Source organism: Spodoptera frugiperda, chromosome 22 (genome assembly GCF_023101765.2).
Source record: "Spodoptera frugiperda isolate SF20-4 chromosome 22, AGI-APGP_CSIRO_Sfru_2.0, whole genome shotgun sequence".
NCBI classification, from domain to species: Eukaryota; Metazoa; Arthropoda; class Insecta; order Lepidoptera; family Noctuidae; genus Spodoptera; species Spodoptera frugiperda.
The window spans coordinates 1,974,770-2,002,674 of record NC_064233.1 but is presented as its reverse complement, the minus strand read 5'-3'; the positions used below and the strand labels follow the sequence as shown (position 1 = coordinate 2,002,674).

General features: G+C 39.8%; 2 protein-coding genes across 2 annotated transcripts; one reads left to right on the top strand and one right to left on the bottom strand.

The window, feature by feature from the left end:
- Positions 1-75: 75 nt before the first annotated feature.
- Positions 76-17,380, bottom strand: LOC118279965 (BTB/POZ domain-containing protein 10). The gene is made up of 4 exons (XM_035599828.2): positions 16,844-17,380; positions 5,273-5,469; positions 3,635-3,888; positions 76-3,138 (listed from the first exon to the last, which is right to left on the bottom strand). The coding sequence occupies exons 1-4, from the start codon at positions 17,202-17,204 to the stop codon at positions 2,802-2,804; spliced, it is 1,149 nt and encodes a 382-aa protein (XP_035455721.1). The 5' UTR covers positions 17,205-17,380; the 3' UTR covers positions 76-2,801.
- A 297-nt stretch (positions 17,381-17,677) lies between these two features.
- On the top strand, positions 17,678-27,786 carry LOC118279744 (uncharacterized). Its single transcript, XM_050702283.1, has 10 exons — positions 17,678-18,242; positions 20,007-20,148; positions 20,593-20,727; positions 21,103-21,316; positions 22,038-22,206; positions 23,135-23,283; positions 23,833-24,740; positions 25,395-25,903; positions 26,933-27,052; positions 27,639-27,786. Exons 1-10 carry the CDS (start codon positions 18,064-18,066, stop codon positions 27,763-27,765), a joined length of 2,652 nt encoding a protein of 883 aa, XP_050558240.1. The 5' UTR covers positions 17,678-18,063; the 3' UTR covers positions 27,766-27,786.
- Positions 27,787-27,905: the final 119 nt, after the last annotated feature.

Genomic DNA, 27,905 nt, shown 5'->3' with positions numbered 1-27,905 from the left:
CACGCTACAACAAAAAGGAGCCAAGCAGAGTGGCTGAAAGCACGCCGGAGTCGCTAGTTTTAAAATAAAACCCAATTATAATGGAGATATGTATAATTTTAATACAAAATCTAACATAAGTCCCGTACAAATTAACGCTAAGTATTTTATAAAATCTAAATACAGTAATAGTCTTACGAATAACAATTCAATTCGTGATCTTTTGCATTAGTTTATATTTTATATCGATTTCTGAATAATTACCTTCAATCCCGAGTAAATGTAAGGCACTATCTTATTAAAAGAGTTTGTTGAGGACAAACAAGTAAAACGTACAAAATATTTTTATATGTAAAGATAGATGGAACTTTCATTAGACATTTCAACAGTTATGTTATTTAAATCCATTTTATGGGAGGGCAAAATAAATTCTTGATAATTTCAGAAACTGAAAACACAATTAAGCTTTGCCCGACCGAGAAACCAAAGGATTTTTACTCAGAAGTCACTCTTACGAATGCTCAATTACCAGACCCATCGAATTTTACAAGCACTCAACTTGCATAAAAAGTGTGTATGAAGTTTTTACTTTACAAAACACTGGGTTTTTGGGGTCAATTCTGGGTTTTGGGGTCAATTCTGGGTTTTGGGGGTCGATTCTGAGTTTTGGGGTCGATTCTGGGTTTTTGGGGTCGATTCTGGGTTTTTGGGGTCGATTCTGAGTTATTGGGGTCGATTCTGGGTTTTTGGGGTCGATTCTTGTCTTTGAAATGTCTGGTGGTTATTTCTTTACTTTTTTCCAAATTTTTAATAAAATAGTACCTTACACGTGATAAAAAAAGGGGGAAGAAACGTGTATCCTATATGTATATATGTTATAAGCCATATTACACACTATAGCATACACTGGCGAGCCAGAATACCAGGCCAATCTTCTATAGGAATGTCTCAGTGCGGTTTGTAATAATTTTCTTAATGAATGAGCTGATATTTTTGCACGCCAGTGTAATTTATTAGATGGCAAACATTTTTATGGAGGATAGAGGTAAGAAAGCATAGTTTATGTTTAAAAACTGTACGTAGATCCCAGACAGTAAAATTAAATAGACAATTAAAAAAATACCGTATAGAGAAAACTCATATGACTTAATTTAAACTACGTATTTGTTATCATCTTGACTGACAATATACGAAAAATGAGCGAAATAGGCCCAGTAACCAAAAATTGCATTATTCTCTTTGCGCTAATTTGAACACTCTTTACAAATACGGCATAACATTCCTAGACAACCTACAACATTACAGCTCTTCTGTGGTCAAGGAACATGGAGCTGTTCACACAGAATTTCATACTTGATTATTCATAATTGTATTTTATTACAACTTCCTGTTTTTTCGTCCAATAGGGAATCAGCGAGTGTCACATCAATTGGCTAAAATAACACCTACAGCTGATTGGACGAATTGACAGTTTGCTAATCTATTGCCATCTAGCGACCAATTTATTATTAGTAGATAAGCAATAATAATGACCTCATTACCTCTACACTCCATAAAAAATCGACAACATTTGTCTTAATTTTAAATGTTATTGGTACACGAAAAGCGAGTAAAGACATAGGACAAAACTATATCGTTAAATAGAAATAAGAACGCGTATAACATCGGTATATTTTGGTTAACTAAGTATATTGTTTATTTATTATTTATTACGATCGTGTACAGTGGCGTGCTTGGAAACGGGTCCACAAACATGTATCACAGAATTAAACATTAATTCTTATTTTGGAAACAATTTTAAATTATCATATTTAAAAAACATAATGTTTTACTAAAAAAAATATGTTAAAATATCGAAAAAATTACAAAATTCAATTATTTTAAACACATGTTACATTACATTCATTACTAAACTTGTTCGATACGAGAATTGAACCCAAGACTTTGATTTGCAGTTGCACTTTATTAGGACAACTCAACAAAAAAGACAGAAAAAAGAAAATAAATAAGAATTAACTAAAAATCACAGTTTACACGCGTAAATTAATGGAGAAAAGCTCTACTAGTTTCGAGTCACAGAGGGACTCTTCATCATGAGCAACGTGCGCAGACGCGGCAACATCGCGCAGCCTACAGTAGGCATCTGATTTTTAGTTCATTTAATTTAGTATGTCTCACGATAGTTATTATATAAAAAAAGAAAATACACATCACAATCTTAAAACAGTTACCAGACAATAACCAAAGCAATTTGACTCTTCAGACAATAACACAGCTGCTATTTTCCTCTAGCACGTCAGATACCCGTTTAAATGCACGCCATTGCACGTAAAACCGTAAACAATATTTATAAGTACAAAAGTCTTTTACACCTGCCACAGTAAAACCACATTCCAATTTACCCATGTGTGAGTGACACTTCACAAAAAAAACAATTAAAAAAAGTAATCACAAGACTTCTAATTCTTCCGAACAGAATAGCCAATGACTTCTAACTTCTGTTTCCTTGCAATTTCCATTTTTAATGTTCTCTCAACGTTTTCCAATCAATAAGTATGCCACTGACTTCCAATTTAATAAACAGCTACATAAATGGACTTGCTTATGCCAAACGCACTTACACAATAGTCAACGACTTCCAAACAACACTTCGCCAATGACTTCTAACCTCTAAAACAGTTAAGTCAACGACTTCTAACCTCAAAAAAAGTAAGCCAACGACTTCTTGATTAAAAACCCACTCACACAAGGTTCTCCTGTCAGACCCAGCAGAATAATGCAGACAACATCCTGACAACCGCTCTAGAAGAGCGGCTCACTAATCACTGGGCTTCAGCTTCGATTTCTGGTTCGGGTAGAAGCTCTGGTACTTCGTCCTCTCTTACTCTATTCGCGTCCAATTCTATGACTGGGTCCGCTGTGGCTTCAGCAAGGTTAGTCACTGACTTCGACTTAAAGCATTGGAAGTCTACATGGCGTGATTTGGCCTCTTCCTTCTCCCAAGACATGTGTATGAATGGACGTTGCACGTAGTTGTAAATGACTTCCGCGCGCCCACCGGGTCGTTTGCGCACTTTTTCCTTGTATGTCGGGTATCCTTCGACTCCAAGGCGGATTTTCTTGAGGCCGCGTTCTTTCATCACTTGTTTTGCTACGTCCCTGGAAAGTAATGAGGTTTTTGTTAGATATATGTTTTTAAAGCCGGTAAATAAGGAATAAGCTGATGGTAAGCTATCGCCGCTGCCCATGGACATTTGAAACACCAGAGGTGTTACAAGTGCGTTGCCGGCGTTTTGGGGGTAAGGAATTTAAGGGTTGTTATGGAATCGGGGATCGGGAAGATAGGATAATTGGGCCTCCGGTAACGTCACTCACATAGCGAAACACAACGCAAGCGTTGTTTCACATGAATTTTCTGTGAGGTGTCCGGAATGATACCACATTATCATTCCGGACGAGCCGAACTTTTAGTGCCAAAGCAAGCCCTCCCACACCTAAAATTGATTCGCTATCCATACCCAGATTGGAAAAATAATGAAAGATATTTCAAAGTCAAAATCTTCTGAAGTAGAGCCGAATTCCCAGTTTTTAACCATATTTTCGCTATTAAGCAACAGTAAAATAAACAATGAATCACAAAAGCATCCAAACTCACCTATTCTCAATATACTTGAAGAACCTGTAAAGCGGGGTGGACAGCACAGTCTGAGAGTACTCGTCCCCCATTTGTGGGGGGTACTGCTCGTCCCACTCCACGGAGTCGTCGTCCAGGAGGACCACCACGTGGCACTCCCGGTCCCCTCTCTGCGCGGACTCCACCATGAGGGGCAGGATCAGCCTCTCGAGGAACGACTCGAACTGGCGACGAGCACCCTCGTTTGATAGCTCGTGGAGGAGCCCTCGAAGATTCTGGAAGGTGGGGAGGAGATACGTTTTAGAAAAGAATGAATAAAAGTGGTTTTTCCATGTTGAGTAACCAAAAAATATGTATGTAGTCAAAGGCAAAGTTAAAATTATGTATTGTATTTCTAATAGACAGGGAAGGCACCAGTTAATCCGTGATCATGGCGCTTGCAACAGTGCCGAAATATCGGAAACTCACCAAATTGAATAAACATGGTAAATATCCCGTAATAAGTTCTAATAATAGGGAAGGCACGTTTGAACGTCAAAGCAAGTATTATAATATTAAAAAGTGTCTGTCTGTCTGTCAGTCAGTCCTCTAGTTGCTCAAAGTATAGATTTCTATTAAGAAGAACGAGCAAGAAACCCCATAGTTAAAAGGTTAAAGCATAATACGTACTGTATTGTTATTGCTTATCAAGTGGTTTTCCAAAATATTTGAGGTTTTCTTTTATCGAATTTTATTTCTGACAAATAGTATACAGTTTAGAAGCGGAATTATCTCACTGGACAAAACACGACGGAGAAACTTCACGGTCAAAGTGAAAATCAAGTCAAGTCCAGGACGCTTAGTCTTGAAACCAATGCCAATTTAATTTCAATCCAATAATTATTCAATGTCTAAGTCCCCTTACTATTGTAACAGCTACGATTGGGGTTGCATTTTGTATAGTTTTTATATTCCGTACTCGATTCCATTTAGCTCATTCAATATCCACACAGTACGGATGTAATGGAAGCTAGTGATGCAGCTCAAGGGCATGAAACACAACATCAATGTTGATCGATCAGAAATGGATTCAAGAGTAAGCCTCTTTTGAACGTCAAACAAAAAATTTAAAAGTAACAGTCTGTCGGTCAGAGGATCTGCATAAGACATGACTTTTATTTAAATAGAAATAGTTTATTCGCAGGAAAATGATGACATTGTATCAACAATGGATTTTAGTCTAATTCTTAACAGTCAAATACCATATTATCTCATCACGCGTAAACGGCTGAACCGATATCTGAATTTATTTTTGAATTATATCTTCACTTAAGAAAATTTTATAAAATCAATTTGGTCGTTTACTAGTAAAATGCAAAGACTATAATTAATTATTATGTTATCGGCTTACTCACGTATTTGTTTGACGAGGAACTCGACTAGTTTCAAGCCATACTAGAGGCTCATATTCTTGAGCAGCATTCCGAGACACACGACGCGGCTCTAGCAGCTGGGCCAGTAGAAGGACGACCATGGCCGCGTCGTGTGTGAATATGAGCCTCCAGCATGGCTTGAAACTAGTCGAGTTCCTCGTCAAACAGTTATGTGAGTAAGCCGATAACATAATAATTAATTTAGTATGTCTCACGAAAGTTACAATAAAAAAACTATATACTTTACCTGACAGCGCACAGTATTAGCATCAAAAGGCACGAGTAGATAGTCGCAGGCCTCCCGAAGCTCCTGCACGGAGACGGTGGGCGGGCACCTGATGCTGCCCAGCCGGTAGTACTCCAGGATGGCGCGGAACACCGTTGCTGATATGCCCTCTGCGACTTCGTACTCCCCTCGCTCGTTTGGGTGGGTGAATTCTAGGCCTGGAACCAGATGAAGGAAAATTAAGACTCGAAGCACTACATTTATAACTGTGCTACCAGATAACAGAATTACAAACAAGAATTTTTTTTTTTGTACATTTGATAGGTCGTCGTTGGCCGCTATCTCGCCTGGTGGTAAGTGATGATGCGGCCTACGATGGAGCACGTCTGCAAATAAGCAACCTATTCACTCGGGCTTTGAAGAAACCCAGGTTATAATCATCAGGAAACACAGACTCCGGCAAAGAATTCCACTAAGTAATCTAGTTTAGAATTATACCTATGTCGTTAATTCTAATACGTAAGATTGACATCAATGCATCATTTCATTTTCGCCAATGAAAAATGTATCAGCAATTAGACCTTCGGACCAGGGACCTCAGGGCTAATTTTGTAGGTTTAAATTAGTTGTTGTATCACCTCCCGAGAGGAATAGTTCGAATAACAAGTCACCCTGTGTAATTACAAAACATACTGTATTAACTAAGGTAAAAGATATATTTAATAAATGTTAATTCACGTATTACTTAAAGTACAGATAAAGAGATGATTAAAAAAATATAATCAATCAATACTTATAACTACTAATAAAACATTCATTCTAGATTCCCAATCATTACTATAATCAAAAAACCCTCCCACATCCACCAAAATTACCTTACACAAAATCAAAGGTACAGTTCAAAAAAATCGCAATTTCATCTCACGTCGAATTCTAAACGCAAATTCTACTCCCAAACATCGTTCACAAGATAGTAAAGGTTCATTCATTCTATGCGCTCGTCTGCTTGCCCGTCTGGGAGTGAACGACCCGAGACCAGAGACACACTGATGTCGGGGTAACGATGTCTGCCCAGCCCCCTAAAGGGCATCGACCTGGGAGAAATTGGTTTGTGAAAATGCGATTTTTTTTAAAGTTTTTATAAAAAAACGACGGCAGAACGGGACAGCAAAATAGAATACATATACTTTATCTTGACATAACGATGGAGTTTCTTGCTCGTTCTTCTCCATTCGAAACAACACCTTGGAACGAGCGCCTAGCTTCACTGACGGACAGACCGACGGACAATTCAATTTGACGTTTCAAAAGTGCCTAATTTAGGATTAATTGAAATAAATGCTTGACTTTGAGAGCAACGACCTGGGACAAATTGGTTTACGAAAATGCGAACTTTTTTAAGGTTTTTATAAAAAAACGACGATAGAACGGGACGGCAGAATAGACAACTGTACAATGTACACCCACTTTTCACCTGTGTTATAAGTCCCATGTAATAGGGGATGAGCCTATTGCCATATACTGGGCACAATTCCAGACTCCGTGCTAATACTGAGAAATTTTCGATAAACCAAAAAATGTTAAAGTAAAATATACCACTGACAATTTTATTATAATTTGTAATTATAAGTTTGAAATCGCCAACCCGCATTGACCAAGTGTGGTGATTAATGCTCAAACCTTCTCCGTGTGAGAAGAGGCCTTTGGTCAGCAGTAGCCACTTATATTGTTGATGCGCGACCCTACTTTTCTACATATTTATTTTATGGAACTAATATACATGTCGAAGATAAGGTGGTATCCCACTTCTGATGTCGGATACTAATGACATTTCCGACATACATATTTTTTTATACCTCTGCAAAATGATAATATCAAAAAAATACATGTATATTAAACACCCGTATTCCCATTAGACTTTTAACCGCCCCGCTGGGGGTTTAGCATCTTAGGTCATTCACCTATCGCCTAGACAGCTGGGTAAGGGTGAGCGGCCATCTTGCCGGCCGAATTCCAACACGTAACTGACAAGGGTAGCGTAAGAATTTAATGGAGTATTGGTATTTCTATAATGCTTGTTTGTTTTTATTTTATTTTAGTATACAAAAGTTCGATTCTCGTAATATTCAGCTGGGGTAATACGGATTACTAAAGTGATTTCTCAACGAGGTAACTCGACTAGTTTCAAGCCATGATTGGGCTTATAATCTCTTCGAATGCGCTGTATAACCTGATTAATTTAAGATCTCATAATAATATCAAGTATCACGATAGCCACAATACAAATAACACCTTCCCTTTTGTGGAAGCCAATTAAAAATATAATACATTACATACATAAACTCACGCCTATCCCCCATGGGGGTGGACAGAGACAATGAAACGCCAATTGCCACGAATCTTACACACTTCTTTCGCTTCATCAACAGTCATAAGCCTTTTCATGCATGCTCTTTAATATATCGCCAATCTGGTCGCTATATGTCATAACATGTAACAATTTCCATACAAAAATAAAACCAGGAAACTTTGTACTACAAAAATAGTATCTATAAATAAATTTCCGTGTGAAGTGGAAACAAAATCATTATTCAAGTAATACAGAGCGATCAGTCACTGTTATCTGATTATCTGCAATCTGAGCCGACACAGATTGATAGTACAAATCATTTGTTGAGGAAAATACATTCATAAATACACTAGCTTGCTACACGCAGCTTTTCCTGCGTTTCTGGGATAAAAACTAGCCTACCTATGTGTTATTGCAGACCATAAGCGGACTACCTAGCGGATTACCGGGGCTCCGGCTCGATAAGCAGGAGTAGGAACGGGGTGGTTTTTAGTCAGTAAGAGTCTAACACTCTCTCTCGCCACGCCCAAGGCGGGAGAAGTCATTGAACTACCTACCGGGTTACCGGGACTCCGGCTCAAAAAGTAAGAGAAAGAACGGAATGGTTTTTAGTCATTAAGAGTCTGAGTCACTCACTCTCGTCTCGCCGAAGGCGGAAAAACCATTGGACAATTTTCCCCCTGCTGTGGTGGTAGGGTTGCAGATCGCAGTGTAAAAGGGTTCAGGTTTAACAGAAAGCACTGCTGCCTGGTTTTTGTCAAATGTATAGTCCCTTAGTTCGCTAATGACACCCGCGAGAAGACTATGAGTAGTGAATACATGTCACCACACGAACTTCCATATTATCTAGCTAGATATATGAGTTATCTCTATGCCAATTATTCCCAGGAACTGACTGTCTAGTGAGTTACCGGGCCTACGACGCAAAAAGCAGGAGAAGGAACGAGGTGGTTTGTAGTCAGTAAGAGTCTGATATTGGCTGATTTTCCTCGCTCAAAAAAAAGCCAATTATTCAAATCCTATCAGCAGTTTTTTGTTGTTTTATAATATTTATAAATACCAAACCGTCACGTCGTTTATTTCCCGGAGAAGTGTTTACAAACATGTATCGATAGGTATGTTATGAGCCTCGTGTATAATAATTATAAGAAAATAAATATCCGAATACGTAACAATTCCAATTCAACAAATAAAAATAAATCGCAGATATATTTGTGCGCGCCAATCTCCATAACAACTGGGCCGAATAAGATAAAATTCCTTTTCATCGCATTCATTATAGAAACTGAGAGTCAGTGGATGCAGGTGGCGGCTTGTCGTTCTAGGTGGAAGACTAAGAGCCTCCCCCTTTTTTATGGGACAACCCCGCCACAACTACCCATACCGCTGCAACTCCTGTGCACCAGGATCTACAGTAGATACAACCATGAAAACACCGGAACACTGAAGTCCGGCGCGTCCCAGGGAAATGACTGTCTTGGATCCCGCAACGAAATTAATCAGAAGAAGGGGGAGGCCTTTGTTCAACGTCTTCCGGCTGATAATGAGTATGATGATACATTCATTAAACATGTCTGGACAAGAATAGGGATGATGACTGGGTCAAAAATAAATTATTACAACTTTTCAATACAATAAAATATTCAAAAATAATTACACTCATTCTTAAATTTGATGAACTACTTATTTTTTTATTTTTTCTAGCAAAATTTCTAGTAATAAGTCTGTCATTTGACGTCAAAACTTATGACGTCATAATAGAGTATTTCATACAAACTTCATAGAAAATATAGTTTTTGACGTTTCGAAAAAAGTATTGAATTTGACGAGTAGAAACATGCCTATTACACATAATATGAAATTTACCTTATCTTTAGAACAAAGTACATTTGGAAGAAACTCGCATAAATATCGGAAAACTTGGTACAAAATCACCCATATAGGACGTGGTATTATAGAATAAACATAATTAATATACTAGAGAACACATCTCTGACCTCCGTGTTAACCACGCGCATAGGACGCGACACCACGCATGCTGCATGACGCAACGACACACGTTTTCTATCGCAATTTACGTCATAGAATAAACAAAATGGATAATACATAATATTTGTATTATCTATGCGTTAATATTCGCATCAATCCGCTTGACGAGTATGAAGATAGTCCGTTAAATAGAAGAAGTGTGGGAGAGCCATGCTTCGGCACGAATGGGCCGGCTCGACCGGAGTGATACCACGGCCGAGCAGAAAACCGACGTGAAACAAAGCTTGCGTTGTGTGAGTGAGGTTACCAGAGGCCCAATTACCCCCTTCCCAAACTTCCCAATCCCCGATTCCCCACCAACCCTTAAATTCCTAACCCCCAAAAAGTTGAAACTTATAATTAGAAATTTCAAGCCCAGACTCACGGTGTTTTCCTTCATCACCAATCAGTGGTGTCTAAATATGCTTAGAAAGTACATATAACTCGGAAAAAGTCGCATTGGTACTTTGCCATTGGTAGATTTCGAACCCGCACCCTCATGCATGAGAAGTCTTAAGCCTCCAGGCCACCACGACATTTTAGATTGAAATTGGTTATTAATTTCAGTCTTAAGACGGCTAACGACACCCATGGGAAGAGTAGAGATAGTTACAAAAGTATTCTACTCAATCATCAGTACGCGACTAAGAAATGACCAAAATCTACATACAAACACATTATACCACCTCTGCCTACCCCTTTTAAAACAAAGATCCAACATCAATTAGCGTGTACAAACTATTCTGTAACCCGAGATTGATCTTAGGCGCGTCCCGAAGTCCCAATATCGGGTGGCCGGGTAAAGGCACCCCCACGGCAACGACCGGTCGGCTACAGGCGCGGCTTCATTCGGTTAGGGTTAATGTGCTAACACTATGAACGGGCCTTTAAAAAGGTCAGCAGAACGATTACGGTCGGTTTTGCAAGTCACATGTCATTAAGAGTTTGACTGCAAATAAAAATGTGTTGTAGGCAAATCCGCCGATAGCACCGGTCACTTTTGCCCCTGATGGCGTTTAATGGGTTAAAGGTCCGTGACCGTCCACTGCTGGACTATGTGGCTCCTCTACGTAAGAGGGCTAGCTATAACTTTAACTTGAAAGCTCAAACAGATTGTATCAAGTTCGAATCCCTAGTCTGCCCGAGGGATTCGAACTTGGCATTAATAGTCGACTGCACGGTTAAAGCAGTGGCTGGATAACGTGTAGCAGGTTCGATTCCCGCACGGAACAGCTCCTCGTGTGACCACAAATTGTTGTTTCAGGTCTGGGTGTCATGTGTATGTGAACTTGTATGTTTGTAAACGCAGGAGAAAATCCTAGTGTGGACTAACGGTTTTACAAAAAGATAAGCAAGTTAACGCTTAATTCGATACTTGGAAATATTGGACACAAATTCCCTTTTTCTCCGTGTAAGAACGAGAACTGTGACAATCGGTCTTTCTTCACCAGTGGCAAAGCTGATGAAGATGTCTCCGGATTAAGCGACCTGCATCCAGCCTCCAGCGGCTCCGGCCTGCGGACTACCTAACAAGTTACCGGGGCTCCGGCTGGACAAGCAGCAGTAGGAACAGGGTGGTTTTTAGTAGTCAGAGTCTGACCCTCCCTCTTGCCTCACCCAGCGCAGGAGACGTCTTTGGACGATTTTCTAAATGAAAAAAGGCGTCTCCCTGCGACTTTTACTAGGTCATCTTCAAGAGATATTTCAAAATAATTCTACCATTAATCACAGACACATTTCAAGATAAAACATCCAACAAAAGCCATTCACACAAAATCAAGTTTTCACCAACAATTCCCTCCAAAATCGGGCGCCATTTTTAAGAAAAATCTCCAGCACTAAGGTCATTCGACTGTAGACCTTACCTCACATAACACAGGGTTCAAAGTTACGAGTTCGCGAGTTCATTCGCTTAGGGGACTGTCTGGAACATTTAGTTTGGAATTTGGGATATTTGTTTTTTTATTAATAAAGTTTTTTTTTTCAATTAAATCACATGTGCAGTTACAAATACTTTTGTAAAGATAAAATTGAATTGTTCGTAAGTGTTTCTGTCACTGAAGTTAGGTGCTCGTTTCGAAATGTTGATTATCTAGTATGGAGAAGAACGAGTAAGAAAGTACCTATAGTTTAAGATACATAATTTGTTAGTTTTAAGGGACAGGACGGCAAACGAGCAAATGTTGCCGAAGAGAGCCCAAACAAGCTGGCAACGCATTTGTAACTCCTCTGGTATTGCGGGTGTCCATGGACGGTGCTGATTGCTTATCATAGAGTAATCTATCTGCTCATATAAATTCAATTTTGCTTTTTCGAGTCAATGAATATCCCTTTTCCTAAGTCTGAAAAATACTATACTGAAAACCAGATCAAAATCGGTTCAGCCAAACGCGAGATAATCGCGCACAAACATACACACATACAGATCAAACTAAGAACCTCCATTTTTTGAAGTCGGTTAAAAAACCCGAAGATTTGTCTTTTAATCAGACAAAAAGTGCAGAACCAGTGGTGATTAATGGCTACCGATACACATAAACGCAACATATTTACATTACCGTCTATTTTTACCCGACAATGTCAAAAAGTACAGTATTAATAACTCCCGATGTTTGCAGTGTGCGTTAACAGTTCCCATACAAACATACAGAATCGATTCACGACCTTGACAAATTGGTTAGAAGACGACGTGAATGGACTAATTTCTAGAAAATACTATGTGCTTACTACTTTTTTAAATAAGGTGTGATTCACCGATGTATCGTCGATGTACATATTAAAGTAACATTCATTTATATCCCCCATAGAGCCTCGGTGCGTCTGCTCGAAGCAGGAGTTGGAACGGGGAAGCTTTCTAGTCAGTAAAACACGCTCTTGCCTCACACAGGGCGGGAGAAGATGATTTTCTCCCCTCATAGAAAAGGACCTGATAGTAAGCAATCGCCACCGCCTTTGGACACCCGAAACACCAGAGGCGTTACAAGGGCGTTGCCGGCCTTTTGGGGTTAGGAATTTAAGGGTTGTTGGGGAATCGGGAATTGGGAAGATTGGCATAATTGGGCCTACGGTAACCTCACTCACACAACGCAAGCGTGGTTTTACGTCGGTTTTCTATGAGGCCGTGGTATCACTCCGGTCGAGCTAGCCCATTCGTGCCGAAGCATGGCTCTCTCACACTTGACTCTATGCAAAATCTGTAAAGCGCTTAGAACTGATCGATTTGACACAATCTGTTTGCACTACATATTTGCGAACTCGAGATAAAAATAGAAATATGTAACACAACATTATGTCAAGATGATATTACATATTTACAAATAACTAAATCAGTCCAGTGGACCAGGTGATAACAGATTTATCTATATCTATTGTCATATGACTTAGATGAATTCGTGCTTTACCTGATATTGTCAAATCTATTCTAGAAAAAGAATAGAAAGTATAGGTAAGTATATCTATTACGAGAACGAAAATAAGATTACCAATGATATTTGTTTATAGAATAGGAGGGCAAATAAATATCCGTATTACCTGATAGTAAGCAACCATAGAACATAGCTTAATTGAGTCCGTTTCCCCCAGTGCTAAGCTAGGTGTACCAATGAATATGATTGGTAATAAGTGTGGGAGAGCCATGCTTCAGCACGAATGAGCCGGCTCGACCGGAGTGATACCACGGCCTCACCGAAAACCGACGTGAAACAACGCTTGCGTTGTGTTTCGTTGTGTGAGGTTAATTCCCCCTTTCCCTATTTTCCCAATCCCCGATTCCCCAACAACCCTTAAATGCCTAACCCCCAAAAGGCCGGCAACGCCTTTGGTGTTTCAAGTGTCCATGGACGGCGGCGATTGCTTACCATCAGATGACGTTTACGTTTCGGCGTGTTCCATAAAAAAAATTAGTCGTATCCACAGCAACGTAAAATAGCATATTTCTGGTGGAAAAGCGCTAAACCCTAAGTCGTTAAACGTTATAGTACTGACTTAATCTATCAGTGCGGTAGTTAAACCTTCCCAGCCATTTTGACGTGATTAAGTAACAAACATACTTCATGAAATGTTTCGAATTGTATTCGTATATCACAGATATTATAATAGTAGAAGATTCATCCTATATATTCTAATCTATTTGCGGCCCACGTATCTTCTGTCGTGATGAATCGATATAATTAAATTAGCACATGTAAACAGCAGCTCATGTAGTGCAGAGATTGTCCAGTCAACAAGGATGTCGCCGCCCGACCAGATCCAGACCCGCGTGCGGCGCGTACTTAGCGTATCCGCGCGCGCCTCAATGAGCACATCAGACCACCAAGATGGGGCCCATGTAGGGCTGATGCCTGATCCGGAGCTGCGGACAAGCGGGTTTACCGGGGACTTCGGGTCGAAAAGCAGGAGACAGGAACGGGGTAGGTTTTTAGTCAGTAAGAGTCTGACACTCCCTTTCGCCTTGCCCAAGGCGGGAGAAGCTCATTGGATGATGTTTTCCCCTCAACAAAAAAAAAACGTAGACCCTAAGTCGTTAAACGTTATAGTACTGACTTAATCTATCAGTGCGGTAGTTAAACCTTCCCAGCCATTTTGACGTGAATAAGTAACAAACATACTTCATGAAAGTTTCGAATTGTATTCGTGTATTATAAATATTATAATAGTAGAAGATTTGTCCTACTCTATTTTCGGTCCACGTATCTTCTGTCGTGATGAATCGATATAATTAAATTAGCACATGTAAACAGCAGCTCATGTAGTGCAGAGATTGTCCAGTCAACAAGGATGTAGCGTAGACTGTCCAGGCGACACACGTACTTAGGTATCGTCATGAGCTAATGTTCACATGTAAACAGCAGCTCATGTAGTGCAGAGATTGTCCAGTCAACAAGCATGTAGCGTAGACTGTCCAGGCGACACACGTACTTAGGTATCGTCATGAGCTAATGTTCACATGTAAACAGCAGCTCAGCTTAGATCGCGAGACGATCTCCGGCCACCGTAAGTGCAGGTCTGCGGACGGCGAGCAAGGGTAGCTCGCCGCCCGACCAGAACCAGACACGTGCGTACGGCGCGTCGCGTTTCGCGCGTGCCTCAACGTAACAATTTACCGGGGCTGCGGCTCAAAGCAGGAGAAGGAACGGGGTGGTTTTAAAAGTAAGTGTCTGACACTCTCTCTCGCCTCGCTCAAGGCGGGAGAATTCATTGAATGATTTAACCCCTCAAAAAAAAGCTCATGTTAGATGTCCAGTCAACAAGGATGTAGCCGTAATTAAAAAACACGTTTAAGAAAAAAAAAACCATAAACAAAATATAGATTAATTAGGTCGAAGCAAAGGCGAGTATTGTCTCTGACCAATGAACCGTTGGTAAACATTTCTGACCTACAAATGAGTCATTGTTAATTGTAAACTCATACAGAGTTGAGAAATGGTGCAATTAACGGGAAATAATTAATACGTGCCGTGTGGTGATGATAGAGTAGAATACGTGTGTCACCACCACTACTCTTCCCGTCGGGTATCGTATACCCGATTTAGGAACACACTCCTACACATTTGACAGCGACCCGGCAGTAGATTTGTTTTTTGATGAGCAAAGACTGTTGCATGTGGGTGACACAGTGCCAAACCGCCTGACTACGGGCTAATAATGCGCATTTTATTCAGAAAATACCATTTTGCTTGTAGCCAGCATGGGTATCGCACCCGAAATACATTGCAGAGCAACCAGCCACCCAACCACTGCGCTAACCGTGCAGTCAGTATGGCAATAGGCTCCCTTTTATTAAGAGGTGAAAAGTACATGTCACAAAATACATGTGCACCTCTGCTTACCCCTTTAGGGAATAGAAGGCGTGATATATTATAATTAAGGGGGAAACACCTACCATAGTTGTTAAACTGAGTCACACCACTTTCTCTAACCAATTACTCATGTTTAAGTAGGTACTCAGAATTGGGATCATTTACACCATGACTAACATTCGTTGTCACATTCAATTTACTGGAAAATTCCATAAATAAATATAACGTTAACTAGTTAATTGTGTTTTTCTTTCTCTGTATTTTTTTTTGTAGGGGGAAAATCATCCAATGACTTCTCCCGCCCTTGGCGAGGCGAGAGGGAGTGTCAGACTCTTACTGACTAAAAACCACCCCGTTCCTTCTCCTGCTTTTCGAGCCGGAGCCCCAGTAAACCTGCTAGGTAGTCCGCAGTTCCGGATCTTTCTCTGTACTACCGGTTAAGTTTATGATGGTACAGTTTTTAAACAAAATCCTGTGGCAAACTTCCTATTTACGGGCATTTTTCCTATGCACACAAATGTAAGCAAATATTGCCTAGTAATGGTCAAATGTCAACTTTGTCCATTGTATAATACGTATTTTCGGATAACCAAGTGTAGATTGTGAGATTATGTACAATAATTTTTACTCAATCACATCAAAACAGCTGAATGGATCAGAATGAAATTTGGAATGGGGTTGATTATAGTCTGCAATAACTCATAGGCTATGGTTTATCCCAATGGAATGTCCCACAGACAAAGCCATTGGCAGAAGCTAGACCTACTAATATTATAAACGAAAACCATACAATAATTATAAGTTGTTGAAATAATTAAAATTTTAAATATTGTTACATAGATTTAGCAATTAAAGTTCTATTTAAATCTTAATATAGATTAACAGACATTTAATAAATATTATAAACTTACAACTAAAGTTCTAATTAAATTATAAAATAGATTAACAGACATTTTATAAATGTTATAAATAATTTGTTAAATAACTATAAGTTTAGAGTTTCATAATATGTATTATGAAATAATTGTTCTAATTGTTTCTTAATTATGTTTAAAGAGTTTGTAACACAATTGAATATTCAAATTGATTCATTAAAGACTTTAAATAATTGTAATTCGGTTGTAATTAAAAGTTGTTTAAATATTGATAGAAATATGCAATAAAGTTTCAAAGTACTACATAAGATATAAAAAAAGTTAAATAATTTGTACACTATGTCACAAAGTAAAGTTTCAAAAGTTTATGCAAAGTGAAGTAAAATTGAAATCCCAAATAAAGTTACAAAGAAACTTTAAAATGTTAGAATAATCTGTGTAAACATTCCAAGTTCATTACGAAACAATCACGAAATTACGTTGAAAACGTTTAAAAAACAACAATAAATTGTCGTTGGAAAAATTCAAATAAGGAACTCACCAGAGCTGAACATTCTGCCTAACATGGTGTTCGGATGGGCGGTAAACTGCGCGGGGTCCACCACGAACCTCGTATTGTCCACCACCAGAGTAATCCGGTCCTCGCCAAGCTGAATCTGACTCTTCTGTCCATTCCTCGGAGGCTCCTGTGCCGTCGATGTCGATGGTGTGGGAGCATTCGTGCTCAAATTCTTAGGTGGCATCGTAGGACGCGTTCGAATGTTCGGACCAGTGCGCTTAGATAGTCGCTTGCGACGCTCCTCGTCCCTTCTGTACTCCTCCGTATCACTACTACTATCTGGATAGAAAAAGGGACGTCGTTCACTCATGGCCTCGGGGCCCTGTGTCTGCGAGTCTGACATAGGCGCGTGCTCGTCCCCGCGAGCCTTCACATCACGGTCGATGCTCCTTTGTCCACGCGACGGCGACCCGTTACTGGAGGCCGTTTTAGATTTTATTACAATTCTAATAAAATAAAGAAAGGATTTTCACAAAAACGTCAACGTAACAAACTTGACAGTTTCTAGAATTGTTGTCTACGAGAAAAATTGTTGCGAAAACATCAGTGTTGCCAGTTAATAATATTCTTGTGAAATAACATTGTTTTGGAAAGTTTTGAGAACAAAATCGTTTTGTGGTATTTATTTCATAGTTTACATTAGTTTGTTTTTTGAAATAAAGAAGTGTAATGGAGGTTAATAAAAATTGTGATTACTGTAACAGTTTACTTAGGAACAACCAGCACGTGTCGCAGCCATGTGCTGGTTTTATTGACCGCTTAATAGAATAATTTGCTGCAATTTTGTTGCATTGTTGTTTGAGTTCACTGCTCGAACGGTGAACGACTCAATCTGTGCAAGAAGTACTCAAACCACTCCTCTATTTCAAAGCGAGTGATAACATCACAAAAAATCCTCGATAATATTTGTCTATCTATAGGTTGTCTAGTGCCTTGTCTCGAATATATTAAAAAAAAAGCTGAAAACTTGAATGAATCGGCTGTTGACCTTTTCACTGTCAAATGCGGAAATTGGTTAAATACTACAAGAGTTTTTTACAAAACAGTGTTAGTTTAAACATCCCACCTTATCGTGCTGTGAATAAATGTGATAAACAACCAAAAACAAAAGTGCCGTGACTCAAAGATTAGTGTAAAATATTGTAACTATAGGACGACGCTTGTTGGGCGTTACTCATTTTTTACCGTAAAAATTGCAAGAAATGGAACCTAAACAGGAATATCATGATCCTGACTACCCTGAGGCTCCGGTCTGCGTGAAGGAGGAGCCTCCAAGCCTGACAGAAGATGAGAAAGTTGATAAAATAAAGGAAATTATCCGGCGGGAATTTTTGAACGAGCTTGAAATCCGAGAAAATGAAGTTATGCTTATAGACCAAAGGTTTGTTGTGTTTTCTTGGTTTTCATCTATTTATAACTAGTGTTTGAGGTTATTTACTGCGTGAAATAGTTGAAACAAGTCATTGTTTTGACCATGTGGTGTTTTTTGTCATGTTTTCGTGTTGATGCGTCACATTGTTTACTGTTTGAATTTAAAAAAGTAACTACGATGTTTTTAACCTGTTATAAGGCAAAGGAAATTCGCTAGACGTGTTTCTTTTTATGATTCATGGTATATTCGTACCTTAGCTCACATGGGATAGTTTACTAATAATAATAATTGTCTGTCTGTCATTTTATGGGGGTTATGCCATTGTTAGCAACCATGAGACTATGGTAGCCGTTTTCTTTTATTGTTATTATTATCTATGACTACATTTTTTTCAAAAATTTCATTATTAACTTGTCATAGTAACATTAAATTCACAAATAGACAATGAACTTGAAAACATGCTGAGCTGCTGTTGATTTGACAATGAAAACATCTGTTGCTATCTAACCAAACAACATAATGATCAAATATTAGGTTCTAAATTGATTTTGATAGTTAAAACATTACATTTTTAAACAATGTTTCTCTTCTGTATGCAAACTTTCTTGTTTACCATATTTTACTTTGTTCTTTTTTGGTTTGTTTAGCCATAATGCATTTATTAAAATTAAATATCCTGTTCAAATTATAAATGCGAATGTTTGTCAAGACTATACAAGTAAAGAATGACTGGAGAAATGAAGAAAGTTAGTATTAAGTCATGGGCAAAGCCGCTGACTGATTGAATAGTGTTAGTTACCGACTCTCATTCTCCAGAGATGTGCTGTGTAGCTATGCTACGAAGATTTAATAGCTAAGCAGTGAAACTATGTAACCATTTCCACCGATACTAAGCTCTGTAGCTGTGCGAGGAACAGGCGCAGTTCGAGTATGTGAGGTATTGATGGTAGGGAAGCCATCCATAGCACGCATCTTTCCATATAAAAACAATAACTACATAAAACATATCTTAGCTTAGTCAGTTTCCTCCAGTGCTATGCTATGTGTACCAATGAATATGATTGGTGCAAGCCAAACACATCCACAGCAACGTAGCATGGCACATTTCTGGTAGTAATGCACCCTTAATGTCCTTATTTAGTATTTGTGTCAGACCTCAAAGCAGGTCGGACAGGATATAAGCAGCTACAACACTGGTCACTTTAGTCCGACTTGCGGTTCTATTGTGGAAGACTATGTTCAGCAGTGGACAATAGACAGAAACATGTGTCAAATTTAAGTATTTAGATGATCAAATTCTTCTGTATTTCATGTACACAAATTATGTTATAATGGCTACTCCTGTGCAGTTTCACCTATTCACAGTTTATCTTATTCAAAGCACACCATTATGTTTTACAGGCTATATAGCCTCCCTCTATAAATGGACTAACCGAAACAAATTATTAAATTCAAACCAGTAGTTTAGAGATTAGGCAAGTTTTAAAACAAGAATCCTAATGTTTGGCTATACCCCTAAAAAAACATTTCAATATCTCAAAAACGATTGCACTTCTAATATGTATCTTAACTATGAACCTGTAAATATCTCGAAATGGCTCCACTGACAAGCAATTTTGCTGTGATAAATCCCACACACCAATAAATAATAGCAAATTTTCTGCTGTATGTTCGTCGAATCGGTGAAGGTTAGGTGTCTAGGGTTTACAAACAAACTTCAGTTTCATAATCTACAGTAGTTACAGGTAGTATATCTTTTCTCTCCACCACCAGGTTGTCGACATCCCGCCGCCTGCTGCACCGGCTCCGGTATGCCCTGGTGAACAGTTACTACAAGGACCAGAAGCTGATGCTCACCAACGGACAGATACAGGACGAGATTGCTGCACAGCATGAACCCAGAGCTAGGGCTGAGGTGAGTAGCTTAAAATATACTTCCTTGAGTTTCCAAAAGGAAGCTCTTATTTTATTTATGGTATAAGCCAGTATCGCCGCTGCCCGTGGACACCCGAAACACCAGAGGCTTCATAATTGCGTTGCTGGCCTTATGGGGGATAGGAATTTAATGGTTGTTGGGGAATCGGGGATTGGAAAGGGGCGTAATTGGGCCTTATTTCAGTTACCCACACCATACAATTTTTAGAAGACTGCATGGTTGGTGAGGTGGCTGGGCAACTGACTGCCACGTAACGTATAGCAGGTTTAGAATCCCGCACGGAACAATTCTTTGAGTGATCCACAAATAAAAACACAATCACGTGTTTAAATATCCTTGATTAATTACCAGTCACTCTAAATAACGAATATCATACTCCTCTATTCACCGCAATAGGTTAAACATCTCCCCATTTTCCACCAGGTATCCGCCGTGCTCCGCGATGGGCAGCGTCGCCTGCACCCGTCCGTGCGCAAGCTGCTCGGCAAGCAGACTGTCGACCTCGACGAGATCTTCAAGACACGAGCGCCCAGGAACAAATCCAGGAAGGATTACTCTGTGAGTCTACATTTTTGACTAAATTAATGACTGAATAATTTAGTTGTCCAACGTCACACCTTTTATCCCCGAAGGTGCAGGCAGAGGTGCATATAACGGCACGTAATGCCGCTATACTTTTCACCATTTCTGTTATAAGTTCCATGTAACAGGGGCTGAGCCAATTGCCATACAGTGTGCCGGCAAGCCCAGTAATACTTTGCCCTACTCGGGAATCGAACCCGAGACCCCTTGTTTGGCAGTCGGACTTGCGACCACGCGACAGCTTTCTCACTCTTCTCACAGGGAGAAGGAATGAGATTAGCGCGTTCAAAGAAACAAAAAACTCTTCAGCTTCACACAGTATAGATTTAAACCAACACTCCTGTTCCACAGGCGATGCTACAGAAACGTAACTATACGATATCAGCGGACACCACGAAGACTCTCAGGCCGGACAAGAAGCCCGAGCAGGAGGCCCCGCCGGAGGAGCCCTGCAGCAGCCGGCCGAAGAAGGTGCCGCGACACCTGGACCCCAAGATCATGAACGTGGTCACTCTGGACGAAGTCACCAGGAACAAGATGAAGTATCGGTACAGGATTGTTATTGGTATGTGGTATTTCACATCAGGTTTTTATACAGACATATAAAGGGCGCCAGACGAGCAGAACCTGATGGTAAGCAATCAGGGGATGTTCATGGGCGGCACTGATCGCTTACCATCAGGTGACTCACTAGCTCGTTTGCCACCTATTCCATAAAAAAAATCAGTGCCACTCATGGACACCCTTAACACCAGAAAAATTACAAGCATTCACGGTTTTTAGTATTGGAGATAGGACCATAAGGATACTTTTCCACCAGAGATGTGCTATGTAGATATGATGCGAGGTGATCTTGCCTGGCGGGCTTTCTGTCCAACTGGGCTCGATCTTCTATTATAAGTCCCATGTAATAAAGAGTGAGCCTATTGCCATACACTGGACACAATTCCACACTCCGTACTTCTATTGAAAAATTAACAAAAAACCTAATAAAGCCCAGTAATATTTTGCCTGGGAATCGAATATCTGGCAGTCGCACTTGCGACCATTCGACTAACGACGCAGTCAATTTCAATGTAAATGATATTTATTTTTGCAAATAGGTTACAATGTCAACTCTTTTACACGTCAATCTTTCAAATAACTAGATGAGGCCGTAATAAATGAATAATCTTTTATTCCATTAGCGAGACAACCCCAACACAAGTGTTATTAAACAGGGGCTGTTTTGAGCACTTGAGTTGTGTAAATTGAAGAGACTAAATAAAGATTTTTTTTTGTTCCAGGCAACACGTCGAAGTACGCGCCGGCGGCGTCGGCGGCGGACCGGTCGACGCACAAGTGGCTGCTGTACGTGCGCGGGCCGGCCGCGGCGCCCGACGTGTCGCGCCTGCTCACTGCAGTCACCGTGCGCCTGCACCACTCCTACGCGCCGCACCACACCGTGCATATCGAGTGAGTTACATTTTTTTTTAAGTTTCTTTTTTTATGGAATAAGCCAGTACATAGGCCTAGCCAGGTTTTCATTTCGGGAGGGGTTCAAGAAAGTGAACACATTAAATATGGGAACAAAAAAAACCTTCCTTCATACATGACGAAAAAACAATTTATGTAATATGTAATTAACAGATCCTCCTAGTCCTTTCCATCATCGAACCACAAGACAATCGGCGAGGCGTCACCGTTTCATGGTGGATATCCCACCCACACGCACGAAGCGCTTCGCTTCAAGTTTCCTTGTGCGAACTGCTAGGGAGTGGAACTCCTTGCCGGAGTCTGTGTTTCCTGATGGGTATAACCTGGGTGTCTTCAAAGCCCGAGTGAATAGGTTGCTTATGGGCAGACGTGCTCCACCGTAGGCCGCATCATCACTTACCAACAGGCGAGATAGCGGCCAAACGTCGGCCCATTTAACATATAAAAAAGACTTTTTAAGTTTTTTTTTTATGGAATAAGCTAGTATACGAGCAGACGTATCACCTGATGGTAAGCAATCACCGCCGCTCATGGACACTTGAAACATCAAAGGCATTACAAGTGCGTTGCCGGCCTTTTGGGGGTTAGGAATTTAAGGGTTGTTGGGAATTATTATTGAGATGATTGGGAAGGGTAATTGGGCCTCCGTAATATCAGCCATAAGACGTCCACTGCTGAACATAGGCCTACCTCAACGACTTCCAGATAGGCTGGTTGGAAGCGACTTGCATCCGCGCAAAAAATACTTTGCTCAATCCCGGAATCGTACTTGAGACTACTACGAACTACACAGATATACATAATTTTATGTATGTATTTTTATCAATATTAAGTCTTTGACTGCCAATAGAAAACTTGAAGGCAAATCCTTTGCTAACGTGTTAATAATATTGCCCCTCTCCCCCAGCAAACCCCCATACCACGTGTCCCGCCGCGGCTGGGGGGAGTTCCCGGCTAAAATAGAATTACACTTTGCCCTACCGGAGCGGAACAGGCCGGCCACAGTGGAGCACACCATCAAATTGGACAGAAACTATACTGGGATGCAGATGTTGGGTGAGTCTAACGTCCAAATACTGAAACGATACTCAATTTTAAGTTGTACTTAAATATCGTGCTATCTCTGTCATTTTATAAAGAACTAGCTACTTCCGCGCGGTTTCACGCGCTCTGCTCGGCTCCTATTGGTCATAGCGTGATGTTTTGTAGCCTATAGCCTTCCTCGATAAATGCACTATTCAACACAAAAAGAATTATTCAAATCGGACCATTCGTTCTGGAGATTAGCGCGTTCAAACAAACAAACAATCAAACAAACAAACTCTTCAGCTTTATAATATTCGTATTGATATAGATTAATGTTGGCTATTGTCCACATCTGTGACCATTTTTTTCTTCTTTATATAATCTACATTAATATGAACGAGCTAATCTTCAATCTTCGCCAATAATCGCCGTTCTTAAGCCATAAAACATCTCCAAAGGAGCCGAGCAAAGCTTGTGAAACCACCGAAATAGCTAGTTATACATAATATAGTTATATAGAATATATTATATTCTAAGTTTGATTTTATGTTTTAATATTTGTGTAATAAATATTTTCAGGCGCCGAAACCCTAATCGACGTATGGTTATACAGTACACCAGAAATGTTAGAATTTGAATACAAAGAGGATACAGCAACGGAAAATACAGAAACAGTAATCGAACCCACACCAATAGAGAATACGGAACAAAGTACACAGGAAAACAATACACATACGGACAACTGGATGGAATTCTTCTCGAAAGGACCTTCAGAAGTAGATGTAGATGAAATGATCATTAAACCAGTGAAGAAAGAGACACAAGAGAAGATAGCAGAAGGGACAGAAGTTAAAGAAGAAGAATGTAACACCCCCCAAAGTGAGAACGATAAACAGTGGAAAATAGACTATAAAGTTATAGACAACGACTTACCCAATGAGATTTTAAATCAACCAGCTTCACCAAAAAAACGCATAGTCAAATATATAGACCCAAACACAGGCAAAATCTATTACCTAGAAATGGATAGGGCTTTAGACCTAAGCAAGGTCCAAGAAATAGTTATAAATAATAAAACTGCCAAAATAAGTCCTATTAAGTCAAATGGGTTGAAAACGTTTAGAAAAAAGAAAGGTGTTTCCTTACTAAAGCCTGAAGTGAAGAATATGTTAAAAAACACTGAAAATTTGAAGCTACAACACAATTTTGCGCATATAGAAAATGATCACTGTTACCTGGCAACACCGAGGAAGGTGGACAGTGTTGCTAGTGTAGAAATTAAAAAAGAGAAGAGTTTGTTTGATAGTTTGTGTGCTAGTGTTGCTAGGTTGAATAATGTGCGGTGTGGCGTTAATTATTTAATTAGGAAGATCCCTTTGATCACGGATCTAGCAAGGGACGCGGATTTTGTGAAGAATTTCCCGTTTGTCGTTGAATCGGAAGAGAGGTACTGGAAACTAGATTTTGCTAAGCGAAGGAATATTGAGGTGAGTTTTTCTTATTGACATATAAACATTTATATTATAATGTATTGTGTCTGCAAAGCGAGACTATCGTAAATCTCAAAATGACTGTATGGGGACTGGGTAACGTGTAGCGGGTTCGATTACCGCACGGAGCAACTCTTTGTGAGTTCCACAAATTGTTGTTGCGGGTTTGGTGTCATGTGTATGTGAACTTGTATGTTTGTAAACGCACCCATCGCGGGTGCATTAACAGGAGAAAATCCTAGTGTAAGGCAACATTTTTAATAAAAAGAAATAAACAGTTGCCCGATCCAGGCCATCTGGCACCAATATTTTCTAAGCGTTTGTGTTTTTGGACAACGAAACAGTGATTGACAGCAGTTATTATAGAATAAAGTTACGTTTTTTTTACTAGCTTGAGAATTTCGGCGGGAGAAGTCAAAGGATGAGTCTCCCCCCTCAAAAAATGTCTACTACTACTATTACCACTACTACTACTGTATGACTATACATATAACTAATGTCAAAAGTCCAGCTTAATCCAAAGATGGAATTTACATTTACAAAGATTACCTAAGACAGGAACCGATCTCCATACTATATCATTCACAGTCCATATTAACCAACATACTAAATATTACAACATTAACACCCCCTCTTACCCCTCTTTTCCAGTGGTCCAGAGCGAAATTAATAAATAGGATCTTATCCGACCATATAACAAGTACGGAGCCAATATGGCGGACGAAACAAATCTTGGCATACAGCCGACTGCACGGCCACTACCCAATCAGATCAGAAGCCATGCAAATAAAATCCGAAGCCGATGAATGGTCATCCTGGAATGACCTGGAAACCAGGAAAATGGAGTCCAGCATCAAAGAATTATACCCAAACCCTTCAGACATAAACACTCTATCGCTTTTCGATATTTCCAATTTTTCCACGAGAAATCGGAACTCTAATTCGGTGACTGAAGTGGTTTCTGATGATGAGGAGGTGGATGTTATTTCGTGTGGGGGACGGGGGAAGGGGGGCGTCGTGGTGGGGGACAGTGGGGGGCTGACGGTGCTGCCGGTGGAAGATGATGACGACAGGCTCCGGTTTTTGTTCGTGGAGCGAAAATGTGCTGATATCGGGATCGAGTTGAGGAACGAGGATGTTGGCAATGGGTGTTCTTATAGGTGAGTTATATTTTATATTTTAACCGACTTGTAAAAAAGGAGGTTGTCAGTTTTACCTGTATGTTTGTCCACGAATATGTCGTGATTGGCTGAACCGTTCTTGATGCGATTATCAGAAACGTGTTAGTTACACGCACAAAGAAAAAAAAACACTGATGAAGTGAAAAGTATTTCGTTTTCTTTTCCTCTAATAACATCTTCTGATTTGTTTCGTTGCGGGATCCAAGACAGTCATTCATGTCCCTGGGACGTGCCGGACTTCAGTGTTCCGATGTTTTCATGGTTGTATCTACTGCAGAACCTGGTGCACAGAAGTCGCATAAAAAAATAATTATTATATTACCTTAAAGCCTCGTCCCCCTAGGAATATTTGTCGAGCGACATGTCTCCCCTGGAGACATCGCCGCGACATTATTGACTGTGTGACAAGGGCAACAGTTTGTTATGCTAGGGCCACACTAATAGAATATGCCATTTGATTATGGCAATAATAGGCTACTTTCCTGCTAGTCAAATTCAATACTTTTTTCAATATTTTCTATGAACTTTGTATGATATAGTGCATTATGACGTCATAAGTTTTTGACGTCAAATAGCAGACTTATTTTTAGAAATTTAGCTAGAAAAAATAGAAAATTAAGTAGTTCAATCAAATGTATGAATGAGAGTGTGATTATTTAATGAATATTTTATTGTATGGAAAAGTTGTAATGATTTATTTTTGATCCAGTCATCATCCCTATTGGGTAGTTTCCTAGGTCAAAAATAAATCATTTTGATATTTCAATATAATAAAATATCCCAAAATAATCGTATTTTCATTCATTCATTTGACGATATACTTATTTATTTAATTTTTCTTGCTATTTTTTGCGTAATAAGTATGCTATTTGACGCAAAAAAAATATGACGTCATAATTTGCAATGTCATACAAAATTCATAGAATAGTAACGTTTTTGACATTTCGATAAAAGTATTGAATTTGACTAGTAGGATAATACCCTATTGATATATTTCCCCCTTTATAGCGCGGTGCACGCGGTGCTAGTGTCGGCGATGCGTAGTTTCGCGGAGGAGTTGGTCCGCGGCGGCCTGGCCGTCAAGCTCGCCGAGGACAGCGAGCTCGCCACGCCTACTGTGTGGGCTGGGTATGTTACTTTATGTACATTATTGTCACAATAATATTGTAAATGTGAATGTTTGTTTGTTTGGACGTTTGTTCGACAATCACGTTGAAGGTACGGAACGAATTTTGATGTTTGGTAAACAGACAGGGTACAAGCTGACGTGGGTGATAGGGTACTTTTTATCTCACGGGAATGCGGACGAAGCCGCTTGTAGAAGCTAGTACACGATATATATGCTATGCAACGTCACGTCTTTTATCCCCGAAGGGGTAAGCAGAGGTGCACGTAATACAATGTACACCCACTTTTCACCATTTGTGTTATAAGTCCCATGTAATAGGGGGTGAGCCTATTGCCATATTCCAGGCACAATTCTAAACTCTGTGCTACTCCTGAAAATTTTTCGATAAACCATAAAAAACCCAGTAAATCTTTGCCCGACCTGGGAATCGTCGAGGGTCCTCTTGCTTTATTTTTTTACCATAAGTCGAAAGTTTAATAACTAAAAGACTAATTGGTGTATGATTGCATAGTCACTATACATTCGAGCTTAAAACCACCATTTTTTTTATAATATTTAACATAATAACTATGTATATGTTTCCAGGTCGTCGTCGTCCCGCGCGGCGGTGTACGCGCGGCACGTGTACACGGGCGCCATGCAGAACGTGCGCGCGCGCATGCTCACCGCCGCCGACCTCGCCGCCAAGCGACACCAACTCGTCACGCTATAATAAACACACATACTGATCTTTTCTATATATGTGTTTTATTTCTATACCTCTCTGCTTATACCCTTTTTTGTAGATGAGAAATAAGTGAACGTATGCTCGGGAATAACAGTAAATGTCTTAGGTTACCTAAGAATAATAAA

Bases quoted from the DNA above. Each gene is read 5' to 3' on its own strand.
- LOC118279965 (XM_035599828.2), bottom strand. From the start codon at position 17,204: ATGTCAGACTCGCAGACACAGGGCCCCGAGGCCATGAGTGAACGACGT. The intron at 3,889-5,272 runs GTAAAGTATATA...CCCACCTTCCAG, and splicing joins CTAATACTGTGCGCTGTCAG to AATCTTCGAGGGCTCCTCCA. The intron at 3,139-3,634 runs GTGAGTTTGGAT...ATTACTTTCCAG, and splicing joins TTCAAGTATATTGAGAATAG to GGACGTAGCAAAACAAGTGA.
- LOC118279744 (XM_050702283.1), top strand. From the start codon at position 18,064: ATGGAACCTAAACAGGAATATCATGATCCTGACTACCCTGAGGCTCCG. The intron at 20,728-21,102 runs GTGAGTCTACAT...CCTGTTCCACAG, and splicing joins AATCCAGGAAGGATTACTCT to GCGATGCTACAGAAACGTAA. The intron at 21,317-22,037 runs GTATGTGGTATT...TTTTTGTTCCAG, and splicing joins TCGGTACAGGATTGTTATTG to GCAACACGTCGAAGTACGCG.